This window comes from Psittacula echo, assembly GCF_963264785.1.
Source record: "Psittacula echo genome assembly, chromosome: 1".
Taxonomy (NCBI): Eukaryota; Metazoa; Chordata; class Aves; order Psittaciformes; family Psittacidae; genus Psittacula; species Psittacula echo.
The window spans coordinates 82253361-82278928 of record NC_137735.1 but is presented as its reverse complement, the minus strand read 5'-3'; the positions used below and the strand labels follow the sequence as shown (position 1 = coordinate 82278928).

The following is a 25568-nucleotide window of genomic DNA, read 5'->3' as shown; positions in this document are numbered from 1 at the left end:
CTTACAGAAGGCTCTGCTCAGCAAGACTGAGTCATTTCAGGAAGATACTGAGAAATCCTGAGCAATCATACACCATGCAAGATCACTATCAGCAAACAGGATGCAAGCCAGGAGGTTGGCCTGAGTGTAGGAATTGCACCTCAGCAAGGTGCTTAAATCATGTACTGCATACATGTACTCTTAAAGCAAGAAAATTCTATACATAGGTCCATCTAGCACTTTCACCAAAGACATATGGAAGCACATAAAACCAGAAATCATTTGCTAGAGAAGAAGGAAATCTCCCCTTTTACCTACAGCCACCTGACAGTATGAGGAGTGCAAGTATATCCCACTGTAAGATCCTTTGGATGTAAGAGTGAGGGCTCTTGATCAATGTCCCTCAAGACACAGCAGAGCTTTGTGACCTTACATGCAGGACACAGGGCATCTTTCTTCCAATGGCTGACATTTGTGGACTTACGAAAATCAGAGCTTCCCAATATTCTTACTGTAAAGGAGAGGCTGAAGGGACTGCTCAGTAAGAAGTACCACACTAAGGTCTGAATTGTGAAAAGCTTTAACAACTTGTCATTAAAACCTCTTCCCATAGGGGTTTAATACACAGGGACAGAGGAAAGCATCATTTGCTATAAAAGCAGAGCTGGGCAGTACGGATGACAAAATGCAAGTATCAAACTAATAGCAAGAGGGAAGAAAAGCAATAAAGGCAGAAAACGATGACCAAAAAGCAAGAAGTTAAAAAGGTGAAAAGCCTTTAAATAGGTTCTCAAAGTGACTGAGAAGTAAAAATAAAGATAAGAGGGCAAACATGTAGGTAGTGAGGCAGTTCATTACATCACAGGTAAAGAAGATTAAGGTGACCAAACAACACAGGCTAACGATGAGCACAGTCTCGTGCTTAAGGTGCCCTTAAGACCAGGAGGTGGGGAAAGAGCTTAGCCCAGCCACAGGAAAGGAAACGAAAAAGCCCCCAGTTAAGTGAGGGTGATTGGGAAGAGGGGAGGTAGAGCCTCTACATGTGACTTGTGGCAACCAGATAAAAAAACCCAACATGCCTGGGTTTTGGCGTATTTTTTTGACCAAATCAAGAGCACCATCAAACAGGCAGAAAACCTAACCAAGAAACTAAAAGCAGGTAACCCAATCCAGTATTAACAGACACACTGAATAAGTTACTTAAAAGAAAAAAAACCTTAAGGGTTTTTGCCAATTTAAAATGAATTTAATTGGTAACTTGCTAGGAGAAAGATACAGTTAAAATTTCCCAACTGGTGGTGTGTGGTGGCGTCAGGCACGAATCTACTGAAGTACCTTACACACATGTGCAGAAGCTTTGTTCAGGCACAGATTTCTGACAACTCTGGCCGAGACACTGACATTCTTTGCAAAGCACAAACAAGCCCATATGTTTGTTTGCTCTCCAGAAGCAAACTATTCAAATAAATCCTAGACTGGTTTGGGTTGAAGGGATCTTAAAGCTCATCCAGTTCCAATCCTCTGCCATGGGCAGGGATACCTTCCACTAGATCAGGTTGCTCAAAGCCCAATCCAACCTGGCCTTGAACATTGCCAAGGATGGGGCAGCCACAGCTTCCCTGGGCAGTCTGCACCAGTGCCTCACCATCCTCATGGGGAAGAATTTCTTCCTAATGTTTAATCTAAATGTCCTCTCTTTGAGCACTGGCAGTCTATTTTTTTGTGTTAAAGGAATATTTAAACAACCTCCTGAATTCTCTTTCATCAAAGAATGGTACGCAGGCTCCTTGCAGTGGATTACCCAAGCACAGGTATCGCCTCAGTGGAATGTAAGAAAGGAATTTCCCACGTGGTCCTGTGTAGGTGCACTTCCCTTTCGGGGTAAAAGAAAAGTAACCTACCTTGCAGTCTCCTTCCACTCCATTTCTTGCCCATCGATGGCCAGAAGCTCATCCAGCTCCGTGAAGAGCTGTGGAGGTGCCGGGCTGTCATCTTCCTCTCCAAGGATGAAGCGGATGCGTTCAGCAGCAGGGGAGACTGCAGAGGTGAAAATACTGCGGTTAACGGCCTGAGAGATGACCAGGGATGTGCGGTTCCTTTCTTTCCCCTTCTCCCCAAAGCCATTCAGCTGTTTCTCCAGGCTGTCCTTTCCATTTGACATCCTAGGCGTTGCAGACGGAGGGTATGTCTACCTCCTCCTCTCCCCTTCCTTGCCTCTCACTCCAATTCTTAAAACTTCCAGCTGGGAGTAAAGTTCAGGAAAACTTGCCTCTTCCTACAGTTCTTAACTATGTTACAGCAATCTGCAACCCTTGTAAAAAAAAGCACTATCAAGCTCAAAACCAATATGCTCTATGGTGCGTGCCCAAGGACCTTGCATACTCTGAGTATCTGAGATCCTTCACCCTCTTTTTTATACGACATAAAACCAGTTTCAGCCAAGCTATTTTGGGGCTTGCTTGTGACAGCATCCCATAGCTGGCTTCCCCCTCCCTGCCAACAAGGATCTGGGCACCCATTGGCCTGCAAGGCAGGCTGTGACCTCCCCAGAGCTACCACTGGAGAACATGGGAATATTTAACAGAAAGGTTGTCTCATCTATACATAAAGAATGCGACCCAATGCATTTAGTCAGGCATCAATGCACTGCAAGAAAACAACTCTTCCGATTGGGAAAAGACTGCCTGTTTAGGTAAAAGAAACCGTGTTCAACACAACCGTGCAACCAAAGCTTGTGTGCACTATTAGCTCAAGAAAAATTAGCAGAAACCCCTTCCAGGGGTGAATCACATGCATTGATTCAAATTAAAACCCTAAAACATCCCCGTCCACATCCCAAGACCTAAGAGCATTTCCCAAAGGCAACTGGAGCTCATGCCCCAAGAGTCACCTTGCTGGAGGACTTCTGGGGGTCTACAGTTTTTTTTCTGATCCTATCACCTTAAAGCGAAGGTGTGACCATGTGGAATTTTAAGACAGACATCCTTTAGGCTGAATGTTTATTAGCATTAGAGTTAAACAGCAGACTATGAACTTTGAACAGTTCTGCTAAAAACTCCTTTCTTTTCAAAAGATCAGCTGCCTGTCTGTTGCAAAATAATTAATGACACCAGGTGTCTAATCACTATTGATTTTTCCAGGGTAAACACAGTCTCAATTTGTAATGTAAAGAAAGGAACCGGTAAGAAACATGCCCTTTCCTCCACTTTTGGATTTTTTAAGAAACTTTCATAGCTTTCCTCTTAAATTATTCAGCAAAGGTTGATGCAAATGCAGTTCTTCATCAGTTAGGGTGATGATGCTTTCATAATATAAACCACATTTCTACTGTAAGTCTATTTGCAGTCATAAGTGCCCTTGTAGTTCCCTGGGCATCCAAGAACTTGCCCCATGCTGGCTCTGCAGCTCAGGTTGAAGGGATAACCACACACAAAGCCACACATCTGAAAATCACTGTGGTACTCAGGCCAGGATCATAGACTGGTTAGGGTTGGAAGGGACCTTAAACCTCATCTAGTTTCAACCCTCTGCCATGAGCAGAAACACCTTCCACTAGACCAGGTTGCTCCAAGCCCCATCCAACCTGGCCTTTAACAAGCCCAGGGATGGTATCCAGAGTACAAGTTGTTGGGCACCTGAGCACCCACCAGTCTTTTGGCTTTAAATGTTTATAGAGGAGTCACGTGTCCCTTCTTTAACATCACAACCCAGCACCAGAGAAGGCAACCAATGAGCAGGTCCTCAGAGTACTGTATGTCCTGCTAAATGGGCTGAAAGTAATTTCCTTCTTGCACTTCAGCAGGAGCAGCGACATTTACAAGCTCCTCCTTTCCCCTGTCATAAAGTCCTCAGCAGCATTGCCTTTCATCACAGATGCCATTAAGAAAATCTCCAAAAGCTCTGACTGCCCCTTAGGACAGAGCACAGCAGTCCAGCCTCCCTACCTGCCAGCTAATTGTATACATCTGTTTTCCAACACTACAATCATGTATGCACAGCTGCAAGCCACTGAGGGACCACATACCGGCGCTGGTCTGCATGTACATCCTGGTGAGCATATCCCACCACTCCCCACTCATAGAATAGAATCATAGAATCATAGAATAGTTAGGGTTGGAAAGGACCTTAAGATCATCTAGTTCCAACCCCCCTGCCATGGGCAGGGACACCTCACACTAAAGCATGCCACCCAAGGCCTCATCCAACCTTGAACACCGTCAAGGATGGAGCATTCACAACCTCCCTGGGCAACCCATTCCAGTGCCTCACCACCCTCTCAGTAAAGAATTTCTTCCTTATATCCAATCTAAACTTCCTCTGTTTCAGTTTTAACCCGTTACCCCTTGTCCTGTCACTACAGTCCCTGATGAATAGTCCATCCCCAGCATCCTTGTAGGCCCCCTTCAGATACTGGAAGGCTGCTAAGAGGTCTCCACGCAGCCTTCTCTTCTCCAGGCTGAACAGCCCCAACTTTCTCAGCCTCTCTTCATAAGGGAGGTGCTCCAGTCCCCAGATCATCCTTGCGGCCCTCTCCAGACTTGTTCCAACAGGTCCATGTCCTTTTTATGTTGAGGACTCCAGAACTGCACACAATACTCCAAGTGAGGTCTCAGGAGAGCAGACTAGAGGGGCAGGATCACCTCCTTGGACCTGCTGGTCACACTCCTTTTGATGCAGCCCAGGATGCAGTTGGCTTTCTGGGCTGCGAGCGCACACTGAAGCTGGCTCATGTTCATTTTCTCATCGACCAACACCCCCAAGTCCTTCTGCGCAGGGCTGCTCTGAATCTCTTCTCTGCCCAACCTGTAGCTGTGCCTGGGACTGCTCTGACCCAGGTGTAGGACCTTGCACTTGACATGGTTAAATTTCATAAGGCTGACATCAGCCCAGCTCACAAGCGTGTCGCTGTCCCTCTGGATGGCATCCCTTCCCTCCAGCGTATCAACCAAACCACACAGCTTGGTGCATGGGTACTTGATTATCTGGCCTGGATGTAACAGATGCACTTTGCAGAACACGTCCCAGATAGATCTGCAAACACGTAACCTTATGCACGAAACTCTCCTTGCAACTATAAAAGAAATTTGGACTAAAAACCTGCGTCCAAAACATGGTTAAAACAAATATTAGTCTAAATAATTACAATTATCCTATTCTAAAAATGCAGTTAGCATTTGAGATCATCTTTAGACAGGTAACCCCAATCAACTGCTGGTGTCTGAAGCTTGTGCTGAACTATCTAACCCAAGTGGAAGGAGAAAAGGTTTGATTTCCCTTAAATTGCTTTGAATTCAGCTGAAGACCATCACCATCAGGTGGTTGCCCCTCTTCAGCCATCTGGTGGATTCACAGCAGTGGAAAGGGCCTGGGGAATTTAAGATGGATGACTACAGGTGATGGCTGATGGCATCTGAACTCTGCTGCCATCCTCCACGTAAGAGCAAGACCTGCTGGTAGAGTACACATAATGGACGTGTTCCATCACCTTTCCCCTCAGTCTGCACTAATAACTTTCAACATACTCTTATATTCTGAACTGAATTGAAATATCACAGCTAGGAAAGCAGTAACATAAATTTACATCCTATTGCTTCAAAAAGCCATATGGAGCACAGCAAGTGGCTGGTACGTGGATCAAACGATAAGGCAAGTGACTGCATAGCTCACTGGCTGCAGCTGACAGGAAAATTCTCTCTTTTCAGTCATTTTGAAGAGGTTTTCCCACATGGGAGTGGGACCCTGATAATCAATCTCATAAAATGATAATTCATATTATCATATGATAATCATAATAACATGATGCTGGAGAGGACTCATCATCAGTGCCTGTAGTTACAGGACATGGGTTAATGGGTTCAATCTGACAGAAGGGAGATTCAGGTTAGATATAAGGAAGAAATTTGTTCCTGTGAGGGTGATGAGACACTGGCACAAGTTGCCCAAGGGAACTGTGAATGCTCCATCACTGGAAGTGTTCAAGGCCAGATTGGACGGGGTTTGGAACAACTTGATCTAGTGGAAGGTGTCCCTGCCCATAGCAGGGGGTTGGAACTAAGTGATCCTTAAGGTCCTTTCCAACTCAAACCATCCTGTGATTTCTATGGTTCTGTAATTCCACAACCACCCGCAACATTTTGATCACTGAACTGCATCACGAGAGGAATTGCAGAAATGCTCCCACCAAACCTAAACGTGCATCATACATTACCCTTCCTTTCTTCTTTTTTTTTTTTTCGCTAATTTCCTATTAGCTGCATTTAGCGCAGAAGATAAGGTTCAAAATCCAATTAAGGCATTTGCTGGGTCACAGGTCTCCTCTGACTTGCTTTGCCACATGTTCTTTATTGCAATTCTGTAGGTTAATGGGCCGTTCATAGGTTGTTTATGCGCTTTCTTTAGCAAGAACGTATTTTCATCCTAATCTCCAGAGCGAACACTATGTGCTCAGTGCGGGGCCGACAGCTCACTATCAGGCTTAGGAACCATAGAGCAATTAACCCGGGGGTTGAACTCCACAGACCTCCCCCTGCTCGACCTTTGAGCACCAATCTCCCAGCCTTGACCATCACCTCTGCTCAATCTGCCCAGTTTAGCAGCTGCTGGAACCAGCACCATTAACAACAGGAACGGCTGCTGCTAAATCCTTTTAATATTGTATTCCTTGCTATCACATTTGAAAAGCGATCTGCTGATCAACAGACATATGTAGCAGAGAAAATGCTAATCCACGGATTTAGATGAGTGGGATTATATTTTTCCTCTGAATGGGAGAGGAATCATGGTATTAACAGCACATGGCAAACATGTAAACAGAGGCATTGCCATCCATAAGCAACACCTCTTACCTCCCCCCTTTTCCCTTTCCTGTTCTTATGTTCAGTCACAAGTGGTCCATAAGACAGCTTATAAAATACATCGCTTGCAGGAGAGAAGGAACACATCAGCAATTTCTCCTAGTTCAGTTCAGGCCAATTATGAGTACAATGTACACCCTTGGGTTCCCAAAGGCAAAAATCCATCTCCATCAGCAGCAAAAACTCTCAGGGAGCTCAGAAATAGATGCAGACACATTCTGGCATGACGCTTCAAGTCAGCCATGGCTGAACTTCCCATCCCCATGTCACTCCTCGAGTATCCTAAAGTCACCTCCTGCTGCAGTGCCAAGTTACAAGTGCCTCACTTGTCACGGGTGGGAGATGGTTAGTGCCTTGCTGTCAAGGCATACAATACTGCCTTGGGATGACTTGCACATCAACACAACTCTTTTGTGTTGATGTACAGGTAAAACAGCCTCTTCCCCAATCAGCCAACTGTTTTCCTCCAATTTTTTCACCAGGGACACTTCTAAACACTCCTGGGACCAGCAACTCTGTCAAATGCCTCTTCCACTCAAGGCCAAAGAGAGTATCTAACACAAAGTTCTCTGCTACTTTGAAGTACTTTGGCAGCTACAAACCCTCCAGAGACCTGCTGTAAATCCTTCCTCAAAGCCTGTGGTGACATTGTCAAGGAAGGTCATTTGTCAAACGTGCTTTCCATATAACACTTAGTGAAATAGGAAATGATTGTACTGCCATTAATTTCAGGGGTTGCCCTCACTCAGCCCAAATTCGGTCCAAATTCACCTGAAGTCAGAGTGAGCTAGTTAAGTGAAACACTTTTATCCAATTTTAAGCCATTTTCTTTCTAGTTTAGCTGACTTGAGTTCCAAAATTATTCCATTACCCAAAACAATTTAAATTGTGTATTAATGTCGATACAAGACCTTATGCATTTTAATCAATTCCCTTGATTTATAGCTTTATCAACTGCCATTCATTTTCCTGACTCTTCTTGCACAGACAAGCCCTGGTACCCTTTCACAACAGGGATGTAATGAGAAGCAGCAGAAACCTGCTCCAGTGCTGACTGCATATTGCTGATAAGACCAGAATTCACCCTATCTTGATTTTGCACTGAGATTCTTGCTCTACATCTATCTGGCTTGATTAATACAGGAAAGAGTTAGTTCGATTACTCAATTTGGCAAAAATTGTGGAGGTAGGCTGCTGAATTAAGACCAGGTTAAGATCTGGCCGTGAGAATGTGAGATAAGGTATAAGAGCATGCAGGGAAGTCTTTCATGGCTCTCAGTTTTACCAGCTTTCTTGAAAGATTAACCAAAATGGAATCATACCTCAAACTAGGAGTCACTAAAAATCACCATCTTGGACATCTTCACCTGTTCATGGAGGGCATCTACATGATGGTGATGGCTGCCCCATCCCTGACAGTGTTCAAGGCCAGGTTGGATGGGGGAAGTAGAAGGTGTCCCTGCCCATGGCAGGGGATTAGAAACAGATGAGCTATAATGTCCCTTCCAACCCAAACCAGTCTGTGATTCTATGATCTGACACACCAAGCCACGCCCACAGCGTAAGGCAAAGAATGCCCTCTCAGTGTACTAGAAATACTATTCAGTATTTCAGGAGCACTGCTCCCCTTAGAGTGTGGCACACAGACCCTCCATGCTATACTTGCATCTTCACAGGTAGGAACTGTTGTTCCCTTTATGGAAGAGACATGGTCAAATCAGGCAATACCAGTTTCTGCAGAACAAGCCAGGTGAGAATTGATTTTCTGAAGCCCTAAGTGCTCTACCTAGTGCAAGCATCCTTGAATGCCACTGAATAAGCCAACTGCACCAACACTTCCACGTCGCATCAGCTTCACAGAAATGCTTGGACCTGAAATCACCAGTCAGTGACCACCCATTGGGCCTCTCGGAACCCACCTCTGGATCATCAACTCTCCAGCTAATTGCTCTAAGTAAGCATGAGAATTTCTTTTGTTCTGATTGGGTTTCTTGCAGAGAAACCCCATTACTTCCTGACCCTGTGTCAGCGCTGGCTGGCTGTAAGGCAGATAAGACTTGTCCACGGGCAGAGCTTGGCAGTCTGCAGGGAACACTCACTACACTACCCAGATCCCATCCTGAGCCACTTCTTCCACAACTACAAAAGCAGCGAATGCTGCTCAAGCTGCTTGATCCATCTTGAAGTAAATATCCCCCATCCCTGGACCATGACCATTTCCAGCACATAATGAATAACACTGACTGCCTCCTAATAATTCGGTTTTTGCTGGACTATTGTACTGCATGATTGTACATGTCCTGCTCTAAGCTCCTCTGCAGCATGTGGCATATATTAAGTCTTTGATCTGCAAAAAATCTTTAGTATTAGACAAATGCTTACTAATAACATTCTCTTTAGTGCCAGAGGAATGACAGCTTTTACGTAACAATTTGCTGAGCTCCCAGCTCCTTCAGTGCTGTTGATATCATGTACAGAAGTTTTGTCTACAGATATTTTATTCACAGGATCACAGACTGGTTTGGGTTGGAAGGGACCTTAAAGTTCATTCAGTTCCAATCGCCATGGGCAGGGACACCTTCCACTAGACCAGGTTGGTCCAAGCCCTGTCCAACCTGGCCCTGAACACTGCCAGGGATGGGGCATTGCTACTAACATTATTATCATCATTGAAACATCCCTCGGAGATACAGGAACAGAAAAAAGACTCTTCTTCAAAAATCTCTCACCTATAGCAGACAGCTCACACGGACGTGGTGTGCAATGTGGACCATATCTGGCAACCTTTTAAACAAAACAAGCATCATCTAATGAAAATGTCAGTCAGTCGTAACATAAATATTTAATATATTAACAACCTGAGTCCCTGCCTCCTCAAATCCATGCAAGGCTCTGGTTTCAAGGGGGTGGAATTGGCTGTATGTGGACCATGCAATTTGCTGTGGGTGTGCCATAGCTAGATGTTCTGCAGCAGTGCCTAGTTTCCAACCTGCTAGAAAACTGGGAAATGTCCCTTTCTCCATCACTTTGTTTTAATTGTCTAGATTCACCAAGTGCCATTTTTAATTCCATCAAAGGCAGTGATGCTTCTGACCCTCATTTTTACTAAAGGACTAAACTATGATTCTGTACCATAGGCTGTGCCCTGTAAGAAACCACATTGTTTATAAGCCCTGGCATGATTTAAACCACATAACAAGCAATTCATTACAAAATATGGGTAACAAGGCTATTTTTTCACTAGTTCTGGAGGCCATTCATCTCACTTCATGTTGTGGGAAACTGCTATAGCAGCACATTTTTAAGGAGCTATTACTGAGCAGTTGCCAAAAAGACTAATAAAGAGCTTTCTCTTTATTAAAGAGAAACCTCCTGTTCCTCTGGTGAGCAAATAAAGATAGCATTTTCTTTTCCACTGTAACACAGCTCCCTCAAAGGTAATTTTAAAGCTGTTTTGATGTGATGTTGTCCCCAAATAAATATTGTCATTTCCTTGCATCAGCTACCAGCCTCCCTGCCAAACTATTAATTCAGTTTACCCCTGATCATTCACCTGTGCCCCCTTTTTTAGGCAATGGTGAGAGTACAATGACATTTTTAAGGACACAGCTACAACAGCTCTAGGCTCTTCTGAATTCAAGCTTCCATGCAGTGACAAGAAGAAACTTCCTCTCCCTCCCTGCCCTTTAAAACCAGCCCTCTGGCTGCAAGCGAGAATTTTATGCCTATTAAGCTCTTCCCACAAGCAAGGTTTCATCATTGTCTATTTGTCCTATTCAATCAATCTCCACATCAGCTCTGACCATTTCAGCACTTCTCCAAGTTGTCTTCTTGACAGAAGGGAACCGACCCACAGAGGCAGGAAGCCAAGTGCAAGCGTGCGGGGATTTTCACTATTGCTTCCTGCAGCTTCAGTGTGTGCCGGCTGAGCCCTTTGTCCCGTGAGCTTTTCAGCCAGTGTCTCTGGATGAAATGGAGCCCATCCCCGTTGCCAGGCAGTGTTTCAAGGAGCACTGAATGTCTCTGGCATCCAACACTTTTTGCTTCCAATTCTTTTCATATTGTCCCCTCTGTTTTAAACACTGCCAAATACCTTTTCCACTTCAGGGGTGGAGAGGAAAGTACATTATTATTCTGTACAATCATTGCAGGAGACGAACTGGTGTCTGAGAGCAAAATACATGCACTGAGTTCTGCAGGTAGCTATTCCTCCATGATCACCTTCAAACCTCACATCAGAGAGTGATGCCACAGGCTCCCATCAGCTGCAAGGCTCAAAAGCACAAATTACCACGGGGGAGAAGATGGGAGGAGAGCTAAACAAATGAGGCATGATTTCTGCATTGCCTTTCACACAGGACTATTATTTACAAAACTGGTTATCCATGGCTGGGTCCCATCTGAGTAGTTTCACTTGGCAGAGGTGTAAGCGGCAGGATGAAGTGTCAGGGGCCAGAGACCCAAGCTGGGTCGCAAACCTGGCAGAACAACTAACAAGAGAAGCCCTATCAAGGTAAATCTAATTTTCAGGGCTGAAAAATACTTCACCATCTATGTGATCTTTTTTTTACTTACCAAAAGGTAGTGTTTGTTACTAGGCATCATTTTGAGCAGCAACGAATAGAGGTCTCCTTCTTGGGTTGCAGAGTGGTCCACACAGGGAAAATGAAGATAAAAAGCATCATGAAGAGGTGTCTATTAACAGTCTTCCACAGAGTTGGTGGTGGTTGTGGAAGGTGCTCTCTTTCACCATAAGGCAGAGGTGAGAGATATGTGTTGTCTGTTCTGATGTACGCATCTCCATGCTACACGCATTAACGTGTGAAATCAGTAGCCAAAACCCACACAGTGCTCAGGAGGCCACCTAACTTTGAGTATCAGCATGAGTAAGATGCCAGTCTCCTATGAGATGCTTTGAAAAAGCCCAGCTTTTCCTTTTTTTCCATCACCTTCTGAAAAGCCTCATTCAGTGACAAACAGCCCTTTTGGCTCTCAAAGGTTAACAGCCGCTTATCTAAACTGCTGCAGAGCCAGTGAGAACTCAGACAATGCCTCCTTTGACTGGGAGAGCAGCAGGACTTGGCCTGACAGGCAGTTACAAAACCCACTACTTTCATGTCTGGATGTTGGTTTTCCTGTCCCTTTACCTCACACTTCTCTGCTGCAGCAAAGCAAGTTTGACCAAGTAGATCCATCTTTTCAGACCCGTGCTTTTAGTCCATCTTTTACATCCTGAAAAAAGCCCATCCTCAGCACTTCCCTCACTTGGCATCCCTGGACACGTTACAATCATTCTGATGAAATTGTCACTGCCTGTTAGCAGTGTGGCAAAGCAAAGCTTTTGGTAGATAAATCACTTCTGTGAGGGCATTTTCTTTTCCTCTCTGAGTCAAAACAATTCAGAACAGGGCTCTTGCAGTGGCATTTCAGTAGCAGAAAGACCCTATTGAGATCCAGGCACAATAACCAGTTTGGTTCCTGCCTTTAAAAATTAACCACCATTAACTTCAGGCTCAGAGCAGCTCCAGGCTGCCAGCAGCACACTCCTTCCAACTGGCTTCTCAGAAAGAAACTCCTGATTCAACTTGTTCTCTCTCAAAAGCCTGGTGACATTTCTACAGCTCTCGCTCTTCACCTGTTTCCCCTTGCAACAGGAAGCGGAGTTCAAGCTTCTGCCTCCTTTTTACTTGTAGCTTCACAGACTCACCCCTACCTCCTACATGAGCCTGCAAATCCACCCATCCAGGTAAGAAAAATCAGCTGCTCAATATCCCTCACACCATGAACTTGGAAGGTTGCACAGTTAGATCTTCATGACAGGAGGCCCACATAGGTCCATATTTTGAAATGTCTAATATAAGCTCCCAAATGGCAGATCATCTCTCGTTAGCAAGGGAAGGGAACTGTCAGGGCACCACACAGCAGGCATTTTAGCCAATGAAGAATTATAGAATCAGAATAGTTAGGGTTGGAAAGAACTGTAAGATCATCCAGTTCCAACCCCCCTGCCATGGCATGGCACTATACCATGTCGCCCAAGGTCAACAGCAGAAGCAAATACTGGAGAAAGGAAAAGAAGCTGAGATAAAAGTTGTAAAAATAAAAATAAAACCAAGAGAAGGGCAATGAAATTTCTGAACGCCCCACCCCTGGCAGTGTTCAAGGCCAGGTTGGTCAGGGCTTGGAGCAACCTGGTCTAGTGGAAAATGTTCCTGCCCATGGCAATGGGGTTGGAACTGAACGGACTTTGAGGTCCCTTCCCACCCAAACCCTTCTGTGATTCTATGACAAATGCTCATGAGAACCAATGAGCGAGCAATATATACCCTTCCCTGGCTCCAAGTCAACTGGCCAGGCTTCACGGTTGACCTTGGCATCTACTAAACTGAAGAGGAAAGAGCTTTTGTCATCAGACTCCAAAGTACAAGAATGAAAATTGACTCGGGCAAGGCAATAGCTTCAGCGGATTTGGTAAGGGCTCACCTAAACCGGAAAGTAGCTTTACTGCTTTTAGCAAATTTCTGGAAGTCAGTCAACTAAATGTAAGTATAAAATATTTCCACTCCTGGAAATGAAACCCAACTAGGATTTATGCAAGTAAAATCATTTGCAGGAAAAATAATAGACCATTATCCAACGTATTTATACAGTAAAATGAAGCATAGAGCAGCTTTCAGTAATGACTCTGCAGTAATTAAGATCAATATACTCTGGAAAAGGAGACTGCCAAAACTGAGGAAGGAAGCAAGCTAGTACAAACAAACCTAACTCTTTTTTTTCCTGTGAAAAATGAGAAATTTGGTGTCTAGAGACGCATTTGGAGATTGTTGATGGAATGCAAAGTAAGCCATGAAGAGATCTATAGTTACAGAGAAGCTCAAAAGCACTCAGGAAGCACAAATATACTGAATTAGGAGGCAAACCCCCACTCCATTGTACCACTTAGGAACATCTCAGTCCAACACAAGCCTAAGTTTGTCATTTTAGTCCAACACAAGCTTAAGTTTCAAAACCTTGAAACATAAGGAAGATTTGACCAAATCTTGGTGAGTAAGTACAGAAGGCGTACAAGGAAAATGAATTCTGTAAGAACATTAGCAGCAGGAGGCTTGAGAACCTAGAGGTGAACTGGACCACCTCATAGCAAGACTGCCAATTACGGGGATTAAAGAGTTTATACAAAAGCAAAGCAGCTTCTTAGTGTGAAACTTCACCACAGAGGTGGGTGGGAAGTTAAAAAATTAATGCCTGAAACTTAAGTTGAAAATCTAATGTTTTTCAAAGGTTAACGTGTGAGGCAGCTGGGGCATGAAGGTGTCTGCAGAAAGAGGAAGAAGAGATGGAGATTAGTTCAACAATACTAAGTGGCCAAGAGCCCTTGTGCTCACACCTCACAAGACCCCATGCAACCTTGAGGTTTTAGTGAGGTCTGGGACATTTCATACAGCAAAGAAAACAATAATCAATCCATGAAACCCCCATGAACCGGTACCCAACTAGTTGAACAATGGGATACCACCTACTGCAGCGGAAAGAAATTATTTTATGTGATTTTCATTTCTTTCTAGACTCCTTTAGAGGTTTTCTACCACTGGTCAACCTCACTGTGGTTACAAAAAGTTCACAAGGTTAGCATGACTTTATTTTTCTTCCCCTACTAAGAACACAGCCATTCTGAGCTGCCACAGCCTGTTTGGACCTACTCAGAGCAGGGGTGCTGTTTAAAAACAAAACCATTATAGCAGAGTTCTCAGAACCAAAGTGCTACTTAAGCAGATTTTTATTCCTTTCTTTTAAGCTCCTAAATGCAACTTTAGCAATTATTGGGTTATGTAATTGCCTAACATTTAACGTTTACATCGACATTTTACAACTAATTTACATGTAGTTCATTAAATGCTTTGGGGTTAATTGGTCTTTTGTCGTACATTAAGTAGCTTGTTAATTATTAGACAATCGGGAGGGAAAAACAAGTAGGAGGTCAGTTTGAGGATGGCTTGGACTGCACAGAATGGCTGCTGGTAATTAGCAAAATGCATGGGAGGGATTTTTGCAGATTCACTGACCTTACTAATGGTCAACCCCCTGCTTAGCCCCAAAGCTAATGGTGCATTTTACAGGATCATGTTGTCTTTTCTGTTCTACCTGTTGAGAAGAAGGATACAACAACAGGAGTCATTTATTGACTTCAGTGTGCATGTGAGCTAATGATGAAATCACAGGAGAAGAGAGAGAGAGAGAAGATGCAATTCATTGGGCTCAGCATGAAGAATATAACAGGGAAGATCAACATTTTTAGACACAAACTAGAAAAAATTGGTAGAACAAGGAATACAAGGAGGATCCAGAAAGATGTTTCCCTACACAACCGAAGTCAAGCACCCACATTTCCAAGTTTCTTGAGTAGAGCACACCCAGGCCACATCTCAGCACACTATTATGGCATGGATAATTTTGTACCACCTGTGCTAAAAAGAGAGCCCCAGGACATGCAAGTATTCCCTGTTCCAAGCACTGTCAGCCCAGATGCATCCAAAGAGATCATAATGATTGAAGAGAAGAAGATGAAATTGGTGTGCCTCCTTATGGCTCTATTCCACCTGCACTTCTATCTAATGAAAAAGTGCTTTGGACACAATATCATAACTTAAAAACTAACATTAATAACTTAATTACCCAGCTATCCCTGCTTTTGGGCGTTCAGACCAAATGACCTCCATAGGTGCCCTCCAACCTGATTTATGCTATTCCAACACTAAACTATAGCTAATGTATCACTAATCTCCACCTTGGTTATCACATCTGCACCCAAATGTGAGCACTTTGCCAGGTTTTCAGAACAACTTCTAGTAATGAAGAGAAAATGGAAACCTCATGCTGATTTTAACAATCTGCTTGGCATCATAGTCTGCAAGTTGAGACCAGAAACTAACATAACAAAAAGCCAACTCTGTATTAGAAGCACTTGAAAAAAAGGCATCTAATTCAAACTTATATGCTCTCTTTCTCATGCAAAGCATTCCTGTGGCTTCTTCACACCAGGTGCCCCAACTTCAACTTCTTTGCCTTTTAGTAAGATGGAGCTATTACTAAGTGTGTACGTTTCTAGCATGGACATTCTTATTCTGAATTGAAGTGACCTTGACTGGAGCCCTTATATACCCGAACAGAGTTATTGAATACTTTTTTCTTTTCAGACCCCTCTCTGCTAACTAACTTTTGGAAACACCAAGGGTTGATCTTGGTCACACAAGGTCTTCAGAGGTCCCTTCCAACCATAACAATTCTGTCATTCTGTGATGGCCACAAAGCCAGTTTGATGGCCTGAAAGGTCAGGGCAGGCACTGCTGTTGGAAAGGTAGAAAGGAGTCAGCGTGTGATGGGAGCTTCATAAAGGAGACATGTCCCCAAGAGAAACATGAAGCTGAAGTTAGGAACCACCCTTTGCCATTGAGTGACCTTGGGCTGCGCTGTTGAAAGTTCACAGCCCAGCAGCTGGGCAGGGCTTGGTTAATACTGATATTCAAAGGACCCTGTCCCAGTGCCAAGCACACAGTTGGTATGACAAGAGTCGCTTTGTCTTGCATCCCCCTCCACCTCCCAGCACATGGGAAACTGTAGAAATTCCCTTGCCGAGGAGAACAACTAAGCTGAGTAACTTGGAATTACAGGCTTTCAAGGTTAGTTCAGTGCCAGAGCCAAGACATATTTCCAGTGCTTCTCAGGCCTGAAAACAACCTTCTACTTTTAATGACTTGCCTTTTATCTTTAATAAGGGATTAGGAGTTATTTTTCCAGCTAATACCTTAAAATCCAGATAATCATAAAAGCAATCAGTAATACCCAATATATGTTAATTACTCATTTTCTTCTCATCTCTCGTTGGCGTGCTGTCACTCTTGTACATTAATTTGTCTATAATAAGGCTGAGAATCAAAATCAACAACAGGCTTCAGGTCCTCCCAGGAGTCACAGGTTTAGACTTGGAGGATTAATAACATTATATCTGCAGTGACAGAGAAGAAAACAACATGATGGCCAAAGACATACTGAACTACTCAACCAGCCAGTTACTTTCACCCAGATGTATGCTCTCCCTGCATGCCAGCTTCCCACAGGAGTCCAACAAGGCACAAGATAAGTTAAGGCAGCACTGGACAAAGCTCTTGGCTAAATGGCAATATGCAAGTTGTGCTTGCCAAGTTATTCCTAGTTAAACAGGACCCTAAAATGATATGATGTTTTCCATAATGGGCTCAGAGCAACTTGGTCTAGTGGAAGGTGTTTCTGCCCTTGGCAGGGGGTTGGACTAGATGAGCTTTAAGGTCCCTTCCAACTCTAACCATTCCATGATTCTATGACAATAGGCTATACTGGCCTTGCCAAAGGGAATCTACAGGAATAGCAGGTGTAGAAGCTTCAGATCTAAGATGAGATAGAGGAAAAAGCTGGAATAATGATGATAGAGCACCCATTGCTCAGACAGGTAATACCTATGACTGCCAAAGACCTGAAGGGAAAGGATGTCATTAGGAGACAATGTCCACCTATTCTCTTGAGGACACGGAAATAACATATCTGGAAGCACCCAGGCAACTGTCCTCTGCCCAAGCTGACACTGCTGCTGACACTTCCCACGCTGCTTGTTCCCTCAGCAAGGTCAGACCTGCACATGCTCCTGGAAAACACCAAGGGAAGGACACTTCTGCAAGAGCAAGTGATGGATGTTTCCCAGAAGGTTGAGTTCCACATAAACCCCTTAGGTCACAGCCAGGTCAGGAATGAATTCTCACTATTAATTCAAAGTACCATACAACCACATGCAATACAGTTCCCAAGACCTGTTTCTCAAGTACAGATGGGCTTGCTGATGGGCCATTTCAGCTACAAAAATGGGGCTACTGGTAAGCTAAAAGCTTTCCCAAAATTGCTTTTCTACAAGTTTCCACTGATGCCCCTTGCACATAGGATACACTACATTCATGTAAACAGTCCGCTCCCACAAACAAGGGCAATTCTTTGACTGGTTTGGTTCAAGCAACAAAACTGCCCAGGCTGGACAAAGGCAAATCTGCCCCTGTGCAGAAGTCAGCTCCTCAGCTAGCAAATCGTCATGTTGTGTGATGATCCAGGAGACTTGCAGGATTACCTTCACAACCAAAAGCTCCTCTTTTTCCCCAGATTTCAAAAAGCCAAGTGTTTGAAAATTCCCCTTTGCTAGAAATTCTATCATTCCCCTTGGAAAAATGCCATCAGAGATACTAAAACTCAACCCTTTAAAATTAATCAAGTAGTACAACTAGACTACCTATCCACACTTGACTCCACACAGAAGAATTTCTAAATAGGAAATAATTACACTTTGTGACAAAACAGACACTCAGAAATTAAGACATTTGCACCTCTGAACCCAAGCCATTGTACAGCAATACAATGGGAGACTGAAGGGAAAATATACATTTCACTGAAACCTCCCTCTAGCACAAAATGAAGGGAAAAAGAAAACCATTTAACACACCACAGATGCCATCAACTAGGAAACAGCTTTCAGTACTCACAGCAACAGCATCTCTGCCATAAATCACTAGTCAAATATTCCTCTTGCAGGGTCTCACCTGCAGACCACGGAATTATGGACAAGCCTAGATTGGAAGACACCTCTGGAAGTCATCTGCACCAATCTGGTGGGGAAAGCAAGGCCTTCAATCAGGTACCCAAGGCCCCATCAAGCCAAATCTTGAATATTCCCAGCAACAGAAATTATGCCACTTCTCCTTCCCATGTTTGCTTGCATGCTGAAGAATACTTTTTTCATACCCAGATGGAATTTCCCTGGGAGCAGCTCATGCTCATTCCATCTGATCCCATCACTGTGCAACTTTCTGAGGATGTCTGTGTATGGGAAAGACAACAGGCTTCCTTCACAGGTCTCCTAAGAGCACCATAACTGCACGGACACAGCCAATTCAGGCTAAGTTTCAGGACTGCCCTCTTCTGACCAGCCAAAACCTAATTCTACTTTATTCCTTTGTTCGTTACTTTCCTCTTCATACCCCAGCAATGTGCACGAAGATCACAATGATGTGGTTGTCCTATGTCCAGCACAAATTTCATTCAATCCCTGTTCCTTGTACTCAGGCTGAAGGCAGTAAAGGCTGAGGCGAGTCCCTAACATGGATCAGGACTTTGAATGCAGGCTGAACTGCTCCTGGGGAAGACCAAAAGGCCTGAGAGGCCTCAGCTATGAAATTCCAAGGCCCTTCTACTGCACACATCCAAGCAGGCTTTCACAAAGCTTAAACTTTCTAGTAGTCAAGACAAATTATGGATGTAGCCAACTGTTTTAATTTTAAGTGTCTGATGGAAAATACAGGTGGGATCTAGTCTCTAGATTTCTAGGAGCACTAGAAATTTTCTTTTGTTAGGTTCTCTGAAACCTTTTCTAGAATTTAAAATAGAAATTTACCCCTGCTTTCCTTCCTCCTTCTCTTCCCCAGAATAAATGTGAGCTCAAGGTAAACACAAAACTGAGTCCTAATGATTACATTTCAGCAAAGACACAAGCAAGGACTTTAGATTCTCCATTTAAACTGTCTACATGCTATCACACAGCTGTAAGAAAAGAGTTAAGAAACTGTTCTAGTGTTGTATTTATTGTATAGGTGGTTAATAAACTAACAAAGAAATTAAGACCCAAACTGTATCATAATATACCAAGAACATGAAAACTAATAAGAATAAAGAGCTGAAAGTACATGTTCATGGAAGTGTTTAAGGCCAGGTTAGATGAGGCTTGGAGCAACCTGGTCTAGTGGAAGGTGTCCATGGCAGGGGGTTGGAACTGGATGAGCTTTAAGGTCCCTTCTAACCCAAACCTTTCAACAATTCCAAAGACTTGATTAAGCAAGCCAAATTGCTTTATCCAAGTGAGAATCACTAACTATCAGAATTACTTCATCCAAGTTGGAATCACTAACTGTAACACTAACTATCACCATCTCAGCTGACGCTCTGGAAATGTGCTGAACTGGTTTTTGACAGTGGTATCTTCTGTAGTGCAGAAAGAATATTATTGTCAGTTTACTTTATTATATTATTCAACTCATTAAAGAAATTAAATGAGAGGTGACAAAACAGGAGAAGTTGTTTCTCTCTTCTGAATTCTGAGCTGGAAAGAAGGTGTAGGAAGATGAGATCTAAGGAGGATGGGGAACTCTGCTAGCTCATTAGCTCAGATAATGCTTCCCTTGATTCCTACAGGGATTTCAACTGGGGAAAAAAAACCTGAACACCAAAACCCTCAAGAAGCAGCACCAATACAAATAAAGGTGGCCTTACTCGTCTGTGTTTTTAATTGAATTTCAATTTCTATCCACATAGAATTTGACAAAGATTACACTAAAAGGTAGTCCTTGCAAGCTCATCTCAATGATTCATGCCCCAGACTTGACTGTACAAGTTAACTGCATCTCAGCGACCATAATGGTGATGTATAAATGCCTATAGTGCATGTGCACACCCACACAGAGATGCCTGAATTTAGCCATCTGTGTTCTGCCTCTAGTAAATAAAAGCTGCATTGGTTACTCCTTCGTAATGCACAAAAATTAAGATATTGGATACCTGTATTACATTACCAAATGAAAACAAGTATTTTAAGTGTGATGTGGCTACCAAAATGGAATAATAGGTTCAGTACAAAACGGTAACAGCAAGTCAGTCACTAAGAATCAAGTTTCCCTTAGGAAATCAGGAGAACTACATAGCCAGATTAAAAACCATTATTTAAATTAAAGTTTCCTACCCACTGATTCAAATCACTTATGACACCAATATTATTATTTCTTTACTTTTATTTTTAGGGCAAACCAGGCTCTGATGGTTTATCAGAGAAAAAAATAAACTCACTGATAAAATGAGAGTGATGAAATATTTCATAATTACTTTGGCTACTGACTTAAATTCTCCAGAGATTCCCATGTTCATGGCTCCAGGACAGAATAAACATGATCCCAAACAGCAAGGGAAGGAGCAGTCTGTGGGTGAGAGGCAGCAGTGAAGCTGCAGGGTGGGAAGGAATTCACTGGGAATGTGTAATACACAAGCCAAGAGACACACGAATCCTTCTCAGCCATTTCAGAATGCAGAATTTTAATGGGTTTGTTTTGTGAATGTAAATACACAGAAAAGGGTTTTATTTATTACATTTTTTTAAAGCTTGCCTTAAAGCCTATTGAACTATTAAAAAGAGACAAGAAAATTATCATAAGTGTGCAGTTGATTTTCAGGAAAATTCAATACCCCACCTCCTCGGGACCCCCAGTTCAACATATGTGCTCCAAGCTTTATGTAAAGCCAAGTGGGTGCACAGCAAGAGCAAATCTCATTCCTCTGGTCCTCTACACCAAAGCACTGGGCAAACCTTGCAGGGATGTAGCTAAGGGCAAGATGAAGCCACTTTTCCAGGAGGCATCATCATATCTTGCCATACCACTTACGCTGAAGAAGTTAGAAGATTTGATGAAGGAAAATGAACTTGTTCAGAGGCTTCATTTATTCCAGAGGAAGCACAGAACAGCAGTTTGGTGCCACAAACAGACTGACAGACCTTTGCTACAGCAGCTACTGAAGCAGCAGCATAGGCTATGAACTTGAGTATCATCTCCATGCTCATCTGCAGGAAGGAAATGTTACAAGGTATTTGTTGCCTTCTGTTTTTAAAAGAAGAGTTCAAAGAGTTTTGAAAGCTTGACTGATGCAGTAGCATATGTGAAGTCAAACACATACCAGCATCAATCTGTTTTCTTCCCATGAGATTTTAGTAAATTGATTTCATGCAGAAGCAAACTCAGAAAAATAATTTTTAAACAAATAGATAATAAAATAAACCTGCCAGCAATCTGCTGTGCATTAACTGCTGTGCTTGGACTACACCAGCCCCTCTTCCATCCATCAGCTGCAATACGGACACTCTACCACAACTCAACCTTATTGAATATCCTAAGAACAAGCTCATCACATAGAAAAGTAACTTCAGAAGAAACAGCCAGGGGTATTTGCTATGTGCCCATCAAATGCACTAAAGAAAAAAGCTGTTTTCCAGGTGCTTCTCAACTCTGTGGCAGTTGAGAAGCCACAGAGAAGTGAACAGCTCTTTCAGATACCTGCTCCCTCAACCACAACCCACATTCTTCTGCTTGATTTTGAGATGAAGTCAAAGGTTTGCTAACAACATCACATCTAAGATGGGAATGGCCCAATTCACTGCAGGTTCACAGACAGAGGAGGACATGGTCTACGTAAAAAAAAGCTTGTCTTCAAAACACATTTGTTTTTCATTCCCCAGAGAGACAGGAAATTGTGAGCAATAAACCTCAAGGATTTCTTTTCCAAGATTACTGCATTTGAAAGCTGTCGTCAACTAGGGATTCCCAATTAAAGCACATGCTTTGCATAACTGAAAGAAAATGCGTGACCTTGATAGGAAGCAAAATATTTCTTGCAAAACATTTACTCTTCCTCTTGCTATGTAAAATCTGTCTGCTCTTCCTAAACAAAGGACACCAAGCCCACATTACTCAGAAAAATGTCACACCAGATCTAAGTGGAGGAGAATGTTTTTACAACAAGTTAAGCACTGACCTTATGTTTCTGAAGCCGTGGGCTTCCAACAACAGAGCGCCTTCTGCACCAAGTGCTGTCTTCACCATGTGTGCTTTCACCAGGCACTCCCTCTCCAGTGGCAGGACAGAGAAAGGCACCACAGCAGTTGGACTTGGACAAGCTCCACCAAACTCTCCATGTGTTGGAAGAGGACAGTGCAGAATCACCAGCCAGATATGCAAAGGACCCTCTGATTCACCACGTCAAACATGGCCCTAGGGCCCTGGGGTCCACCAGATACCCCCAGTACTGTCCTAGATCATCCCAATCAGCTTAAGAATGAAGCAGTCATTGACTGCAAGAGCAACATACCTACAGGGACAGTTTGGCTCAAAATGAACCTAACTAGAGCTAAAGACTTCAATGGCCCAACACAGGAGACACACATGAGCCACAAAACTGGTCTCACCTCCAGCCCATGCTTAAGAACACAGTTGATACACTCTAAGAAATATCTTTCCCTTTCTTTTCTGCACCGCTTTTTTTCCCCTCACCAGAAAGGACTGCAGGGATATCAAAAAATCCTACGACCACAACAAAGAAATAAAGGAACTAAAAAACAAAGCCCGGAACTGCACTCTGCAAACAACTGCCTAACAGCAGAAAATGGATTACTCTAAACACACACACGTGCATGGGAGCAGCATGAAGATGAATTGCATGATGAAAAGCAAACTGAATGGAAAGTCTATATGGAAAGCTGATTAATTTTGGTATTCCTAAAGCTAAATCCAATGCAGACCTTGGAAAACCCGGGACTGCTCTGACTCTGTGTGTCAGATGAAAGAGAGCACCACTTTCCTCTCAAAAGCATTGTAAATGCAGTCCTGTCTTCAGAGAAGTTCTGGAAGAAGACTTGCCACTGCAATGCCCTCGCTTTCCCTGGCATAGGTCCATCATGTGTTTAAATGGTTTTTTAAAAAATGCAAAACCTGGACCAGGCAGAAAATTCTCTTAAATAAGCAAAAGAAAAGTTGTCTTACTTCTGGGATATTTCTCAAGTCCAGAAATACTAGTGTAGGGTTTTGTCTTCAAGGCACCATTTGTCAAACAAAGTGTTACTTGCTCCCCACTAAAACCTTCCCTCTTCTTTACCAACAGATGAGCCTTTGAATACCAGCATGGAATTGCTCCTCCCACTGAGTCAGAAAGTCAGAGAGACCAGAAATCCCTTTGGAGACACTCAGTAGGGTGCACTGCTTCTCCACCTTTCCCCAAAGGTGCATATTGACATCCACAGCAGACAGATAGCCTGCAGAGCCCATGTTTATGATGGAAAGAAAGGCCAGAGCTACCAGCACTGCTTCTTGCACAAATGTGTAGGGGGAGGATGTTCTCTCATAGACACCACCACTGCTACATCAAGGACATTTGACAGTGCATCAAATACCCCCTAACACTGTCCTACACCTGTACAAAAGTCTCAAGCTGTCTTAAAACTCCTACCTACAGCCTCTCCTCTCATAGCCTGAAGCTACAGTGGTAGCAGTATACAAATCACAGGCTGGTTTGGGTTGGAAGGGAACTTAAAGCTCATTCAGTTCCAACCCCCTGCCACAGGCAAGGACACCTTCCACTGGACCAGGTTGCTCCAAGCCCCGTTCAACCTGGCCTTGAACACAGCCAGAGATGGGGCAGCCACAGCTTCTCTGGGCAACCTTGTGCCAGGGCCTCACCACCCTCACAGGGAAGAACTTCTTCCTAATATCCAAATGATCAAAATCTGGCAGAAATGAGTCACTGACAGGAGCAGCTCCTACACATGCCATGTCCAAATGAAAGCTGACCAGGCAAAAACCTTCTGTCTTTCCATTTCTTAGAAGCTGCGAGTTAAAACGTTTGCAAAAACAGAAAAGCACAGCGTCACCACAACTTCCAAACACTTCAGACAAGTATGGGCAGCAAGAGAAACCGCTTGCAAGAAATACCACAGCCTGACCCACACAGCCCCACAGTCAAAAAAGATGGAAAACTACAGAAGATAATCAAAGGCAAGGCCTGTGGCTACACATGCTGGGAGCTCAGACTGAAGGAGTTGCCATTTTAAAGGCACAAACCAGTTAATAAACGCTATTCTCACCAAAAAGGACCTAAAGAAAGTGATGCCAGTAAGTCCTGAGTGAAGCTATTGAGCAGGTGAATTGATTTCTGCAGTTGCTCAGACTTTCATGCCCAGCTTCACAGAGAGCAGAGAGAACCCCCAACCCTCAGAGCTCTCAAGGCTTTCACCTGGAGACCTCATGTCTAGATGAAACTTCAGAGCAAATCAAAAGACTTATTTCCAAAACATGCTGGTGACCAGTGGGCTTCAGGCAAAAGAAGCCAACTTCGCAAGTCTCCAAATTTCAGAGTAATCTGAGGAAATACTGCACTTCTCCATTTAAAGAAAATGGGTGAAAAGAAATAGACACCCCTTCTGCTCCACCTCAGCCTCACAAGCCAAATGTTGTTGTAAAATAACCACAGCCAAGGATTCAAAAAATGAAGAGCCCATAGAAGCATGTGTCAACGGAGTGTTTACACACTTGTTAGATGACGCGCTATCCAGCGTTCCTGCTATCCATAAACACTCTGTCCCTTTTCCCTCCCAGAAGGCCATCTGCTCTGTAACTCCTTAAGTGTGAACATTGATATTACTTCATCTCTTGATAGTTCTTTCTATCTTCAAAGCCCTTCACTTTGATAAAAGCAGCCACATTCCCTTCTGACAACAGGAATTAACAGGTTCTTCCCCAAAGCATTACCCCTTCCATTTCTCTGCCCTGCTTGCCTCTGTGCCAAATTCCTTGGCAAAAATAGGTATAAACACAGGAACTTTGATCAATGGGGTTTTAGCCATTAGAAATCTCCAATAACTGCTGTGGGATGACGAAGCAAATAATTTTCCTTTTTGTAGTACAGGTTTATGCTAACAAATGACAAAACTATGATATTAGTCACAGGACAGCACTGAAAAGTCTAGTCACAAACCTCAGATTAGCTGTAGATATAAAGAAGTCAAACTAATCATAGACTTACAGAATCCCAGACTGGTTTGGGTTGGAAGGGACCTTAAAGCTCATCCAGCTCCAA

General features: G+C 43.4%; 1 protein-coding gene across 1 annotated transcript in view; it reads right to left on the bottom strand.

The window, feature by feature from the left end:
- The window catches only part of SLC4A4 (solute carrier family 4 member 4), a gene marked incomplete at its 3' end in the record, with an annotated part of 170440 nt that overhangs the window by 76268 nt on the left and 68604 nt on the right, over positions 1–25568 (bottom strand). The window contains exon 4 of the mRNA XM_080625712.1: positions 1881–2016. Within this exon, the coding sequence (XP_080481838.1) occupies positions 1881–2016 (136 nt within the window). The remainder of the gene's footprint in view (positions 1–1880; positions 2017–25568) is intronic.